Genomic DNA, 6,107 nt, shown 5'->3' with positions numbered 1-6,107 from the left:
TGACCGAGCAAACAGAGACGCGTCTATTCCTGGGTTGGCCTCTCATACATCAAACCTGGAGAGTCTCCTTCAAGCCTCGAGCTCAGAGCAAACACTTGCCAGCGGGAGACACAGACTACCCTCCGCCCTCCCCACTCCAACGTGCCCCGTCCCTAAACACACACACACCCCTCGACCACTCAAAGTACCCATATCAGCATCGGTAACCGCACGGAGGCGCCCGTTTCAACACGTCAGACGCCCCCCTGCCTCTGAGGAAGACTCCGGGGGTCTCAGAGGAGAGCTGTGGCCCGGCACCAGGAGAAGGGAGAAGGACTCGGCCCCGGGTCGTCCGTCGTCCGCGGCTCTCTCCCACCAAGCAGATGGGGCATACAGAGCCCACTGTTATGAGAAGCCTCCACCTACCCATCCCCCCACCCTGTGTGCGTTTTGTTAAAGCAGACGGAATTTACTTACTTGAGTGTACGGTCTCTGTGTACAGTCTGTTTCTCTTATTCCCTCCTCGATGTCTCTCTTTCTCCATAACTGTTCTCACTCCCTAACTGCTCTTCCTTTCTTTCTTTCTTTTTCAAACTCTCTCTCTCAAATCTTCTTTGTTCCTCTCGACAGGGCCTGTTTAAGAGGCGAGTCTACAGAGGCGCACTTAAGTGAGGTATCGAGCAGGAAATTGTGTTTGGTGTACCACCCCCCCCCCCTCACTCTTTAGTGGGCGACGGGGTGATGGGGGAGGCCGTGTTTGGCCACGCGGTTAACACGCGCCCAGCTTGAAACAAAAAGCTGAAATGACCTCAAATCAAAACAAGACTGGCGGACACTGAAAAGGGAGAATTTTAGAGAGGAGTGGATGACAAGGCAAACAGGGAACATAGTGACACAGCCAGAGTACAGGACATGGAGAGAGAGAGAGAGAGAGAGAAAAGAGAACTAAATATGGAGAGAAAGAGGGAAAAGGCAAGAGCAGTACAAAAAGAAATCAGATTGGAAACACAGGAATGAAGGAGCAGAATGTGAAACACAGTGTGGCTGTGTGTGTGTGTGTGTGTGTGTGTGTGTGTGTGTGTGTGTGTGTGTGTTTTTCTGTGTGTGTGAGTGTCCACACATATCTGTGTGTCTGAGAGAGGGAAAGAAAGAGAGAGTATGTGGCTGCAAATGTTTGAAGAGAGAGAGAGAGAGAGAGAGAGAGTGTGTGACAGAGAGAGTATGTGTGTGTGTGTGTGTGTATTTGGGGGATGATGGTGTTGGGGGCTGGGGGGGGGGGGGGTCACAGAGGAGGTGGCAGGGGTCCGCAGTCCGGCGCGTTTGATTAAATCTGCGGTTGACGTCTTGGACAGGTGAGATTGATGAGGTTCCTCCGCGCTTCCCACTGTGCAGCGGGACGCGGCGTGGGCGTCGGCGAGGAGGGAACAGAAACGGCGCAGTGTGGAGAGCCAGGACTCGGGGCCCTCGCGCTCTGCAGGGGTCCCTCGGCCTGATTAATGGGACTGGAGGCCCTCCGCAGAAAAAAAAGGTAAAGAAGAAGGAAAAAAAAAAAAACAGCAATCCCAGCAGAAAAAGGGCCCGGACGAGCGAGCGACGTCCAAAAATAACCAGGACAGCGCCCCCCCCCACCCGCTCAACCACCTCCCCCGTGCCATACAGGCCTGTCTAGGCTCAGTCGGCTCCAGCTCTGGCCTCCTCCGACACGCAGCGTCCTGGAGCTAGGCTGTTTATCTGGGACAAGGCTATCTAACACACGACACCAACGCTCCAGCAGCTGCTCTGCCTTAGCACACCACCGCTAGGCAGCAGAGACTAGGCCTACATGTTGTAATCTAAAAGTATTCCATTGAAATATTCCATCTTAAGTACCCAAAGTTACACAGCAGTCAGATAAATGTCCACTGGACTGGACATAGGTCAACTTAAATTCTTCAGCTGTACTTAGTATCTCAATATTCAGATATTCCTTAAGTCAACCATTTAATAACAGACATGAGTCCTTTTTTTGGTCTCCCTTCAGATTAAAAAAAAAAAAAAAAAACAGGGTGAGGTAGTAGGCAACTAATAACATGGCATAAACATAAAACTCACAACGAAGCAGAAATAACCTGCACACACCTCATAAATTTATCAATCTATAATTATGGTAGTACTCAGGGGCTGTGCTGGCCAAAAGTCTCTCTCTCTCTCTTTCTCTCTCTTTTTCTCTCTCTCTTCTTCTTAAAGCTCCCTTGCTCTTTCTCTTTCTAACCGGTCCAGTAATTTCCTCTGTGCTTGGATCAAGCACTGACTTGACTTGAGCCCAGCCCAAGAGCGCGACACCAGATACGTTTGGCGTTTTAATTAAAAAACGTCAAGGGCTGTCTCGCCGCCAAAACCTCAGGCCTTGCCTTGAATGAAGTCAACCCTGGACAAGGACGTGACTAAAACTACATCACAGTTGAGCAAGCAGCAGCAGACTACTCGGGACATTAACTCACACAATCCAAATAATTAAAACACATATTTCACCCTTTTTAAACATATATTTTCTGCTATATTCTCACTTATTTTTAAACATCGAGAGTGGTAAAGATTTGCAAGCCATTCATCGTACCCCCCAACCCTTCATCCTGATAATCCATATAATCCCATGCACAGGCACTGGTGTGAACAGAAGGCCCTACATGACAACTAAAAATAAATAGTGTCATCAATTAATGTAATCAAACTAGACCTCATGTTTTCCTCCTCTCCTCTCCACTTCCCTTCCACAGCCAGCTCGAGGGACCGCGTTAATGGTTTTAGCCGACACCGCGCACCAGAGCGATTCTGGGCCTGAGGAGAAATCAGGAGTGACTTCCTCTTCCTGAAGGCCCGAGCTGAAATGACTGATATTAGCCATTAAGACCACAGGCGATTAAGGAGCAGATGGGGAACGCCATGTTTTATAACAGTCAGGGGCTTCTGCCCCCATGGCTTCCTGCTATCCCACAATGCAATAGTCCTTGGAATGAAAAGAACATCCATGTGGGGTTATTTGCGACTGTCCACTTCATATATTTCTCAAAGAAACAGTCAAGAATGTTATTTACATAAAATATTAGTCTATGTTTAAAAACATTAGTTGAACATTAATACAGTGAAATGGACAGCTGAAGTCCAAGTCAGGTTGTAAATCTGCCTACATTCACTTTAATCACAAGTGAGTTGGCAACGTGAACGATAACACCATAATTCATCTTAAGTACTTGTGGGCTGCTGAAACTAACTTAGGATGTTTTTCCCATCTCCAATGAAGTGAAGGTCACTTGCTGCGCGACGCAATCCTTCATATGCCTTCAGATATTTTTTTGCAAACAGCGGGGTAACGCAGTGAATTGCAATTAGGCCTAGGCAACATTTTTAATATCCTGCAAGTTTTTGGCCTAATACTCTCGATCGAAGAAATGAGATGTGGATCACAGATCATTTATACATTATTCTACATGTTTTTAGTGACTTTTCACACTGTTTTAGCGGTCTACGTCGCTTTGACGCACATCGCACCTCTGGGCATTGTAAGAATGCCGGCCGTGACTGCACATTTGGAGAAAATTAAAACAAATGAAAACCAACACTTCATTTCTGATGTTATTTCTGGTAATGAAGCACTGCTGTGATGCTTTCGCCCCAGTCGCCAGTCAGCTCTAAGCGTGCATGCCCTCCCGCCTCGCAGCACACCTCCGCGGAGTCTCCCGGGACACCGTTCTAACCAAACACAGACGGTCCGCCGAGGTACAGTAAGTGCGTAGGCCTACATTCCAGCAAACTTCGGCGCACCAACTATCCCACAGCGCAAAGCAGGTCGTCCATCAAACCAGTGGTGGCGTGGGTGAGGCATTAACCTATAAGTGTATTAGAACTACGAACAACACTGCAATTAGGGTCATTGTTGAAACCCGGTGCAGTCACCGATAGTTATGTGCGTACAGGGACTCATTGTTGGATGTTAACACTCCATTAACATCGAGTCCATACATAATAATACGAATATAAAATATAAGAATGTGGCCCGCCCCAGAGCAGTTCAACATTGTAGGTAGGCCTACCTTTCTTTCTGTAGCCTAATGTTTGATGTGGCATATACACAAGCACAGCCTATTTAGATAAGTTAAAAGGAATAAGAGAAAAACATGTGTCATTGCAGAGCTATGCTTATAAAAAACAAATTGTGCAATAGTAGCCTATTTATAGGGTTTCAAGAGCTTCAATATCTAATTCTTTCACACAAACTCACGTCACCCACCTACGTCACACACCACTTGGAGGTGCAAACAATTGGAGTTTTGGTTGATTTGACCATCAGTTAACTTGGAAACAGGCATTTTACATTGGTTACACAATAGCAATACATCATCAAAAATCTAGACTGGAGTAACTCAACATTTGACACCTCCTAGGCCTATATGTTTAGTGTTCTAAAGACGTCAAATACGTCCGCTTTAATTACCAAATTCATAGCCAAGGAGCCAGAAGTGAAGACGCATGGATGGCCATCAAACCTGTGCTTTCATTATACAACTAAACACGACAAAATACATTTATAACCTTTAAGCCAGCTCCTTACTATGTGATCTCAATGGCGATGCAGCGTTTGTTTGCACCTCCAAAAGCATGGCGTACCTGGTTACCTCCCAAAAACAAAAGTAGCAGAAGGTACACGCACATCAAACTTACCTGGTTACCTCCCAAAAACGCCCACAAATACCCTATGTTTGAGTGAAAGAATGGATAGGTTGTTGCGATGTAGCCTACAGGGGGGTATTCCAAGTACATGGTTTAGTGACAAAACTCGGGTAAGTTAACTCAGAGTAAGTGGTAACCAAATCTCATACAACAAGAGCCCTATGGGATTGTTTTGTTAAGATAATGAAGCCATACAGCTCTTCTATTAGGAGGCTTACTATGAGTTAACTTACCCAGGTTTGTCACTAAACCACATACTTGGAATACCGCCCTGGTGTACAGAGATTATTTGATAATAAATATGATATAGCCTAATCTCTGCAAAACAAACATTTAATTAACATAGCCTATCTGCTTCATCTTAACACATAATGATGATAAGATGTAAAAGCCTTGCATTGCAAAGCATTGCCTTGCAAAAGCGAGGAGTATTATGTCATTGGCAGTAGGCTCCAGAAGTCCATGTCAACGACACGTAGAACGTGCTGTTACCTATTTTATACAGTCTGGTTGTTACGCAGTCTTTTAAAAGATGTGTTGCAAAACATGTACACAAACGTCTTATCGATGATAACAAATCGATGCATGCGGAAGAAATCGCTTTCTCGCCAGCCTTTTCGCGTTTGACCATGGAGAAAACAGGTTCATTTAGCAAGGTTACATTGACCATTCCTATGAAAGTCAGGAAATGAGGAATGCCAAATTCATTAAATACGGTCATTTCTTTCAGTTTAATTTCTAAATCGATGCTGTGAACACATGCATACGAACAATGGAGTGTGTTGCTGCTTATCACAGCGATTCTCTGCATAAAGGTGAACTTCCCGAAATTGTCATCCTTGCTAGGATGTGTAGGTCTGTTGCCTTACGTTCTAGCGTTACAGGAAAAAAATTATGTGACGTCTGGCAAATTGCAAAACAACGTGTGTTTTACAAGAGGAAAACAAATTACCTTAGAATTTACATTGCTTCCAGCGCAGAGAAATCGTTTCGCTGTATTAGTTTTGAGAATGAATCGGAAGAGAGACTTCACGTTACTCCTACAGGGGAGCGCCATCTTGGTATCGTAATACCATAGTACGGTAGCTCAGTGGGGCCAGACTGTTCCGTGATGCGCATACTATTACCGTAATACAATATTATAGGCTTACCTTTATTCTGCAACATAGAAAAAAATTACATTCTGCAACAGATCATTGATGGGTGTTCATTCATTAATTTTATTTAATATAACACACAAATATTTAATGCAATATTTTGCTATTTTTTCACTCAGTAAGGACGGTTTTAATCAACATTGTTTTTAATCATAATTGTAATTTGTAGCCTACAATTTACACACCAAAACCATGATTTTTTTTTTACTTTACTACTAGTTGTATTGCTGGGTCGATTAATCATTATTAGATTATCAGCTGATT

General features: G+C 44.5%; 1 protein-coding gene across 1 annotated transcript in view; it reads right to left on the bottom strand.

The window, feature by feature from the left end:
• The window catches only part of wars2 (tryptophanyl tRNA synthetase 2, mitochondrial), a 21,997-nt gene extending 16,242 nt beyond the window's left edge, over positions 1–5,755 (bottom strand). The window contains 1 exon segment of the mRNA XM_048239782.1: positions 5,639–5,755. Coding sequence (XP_048095739.1) covers positions 5,639–5,743 — 105 coding nt within the window. The 5' untranslated portion in view covers positions 5,744–5,755.
• Between the last annotated feature and the right edge of the window lie 352 nt (positions 5,756–6,107).

The sequence above is a fragment of the Alosa alosa genome, chromosome 3 (genome assembly GCF_017589495.1).
Source record: "Alosa alosa isolate M-15738 ecotype Scorff River chromosome 3, AALO_Geno_1.1, whole genome shotgun sequence".
Lineage (NCBI taxonomy): Eukaryota > Metazoa > Chordata > Actinopteri > Clupeiformes > Clupeidae > Alosa > Alosa alosa.
This window is presented reverse-complemented; position numbering and strand designations above follow the sequence as displayed.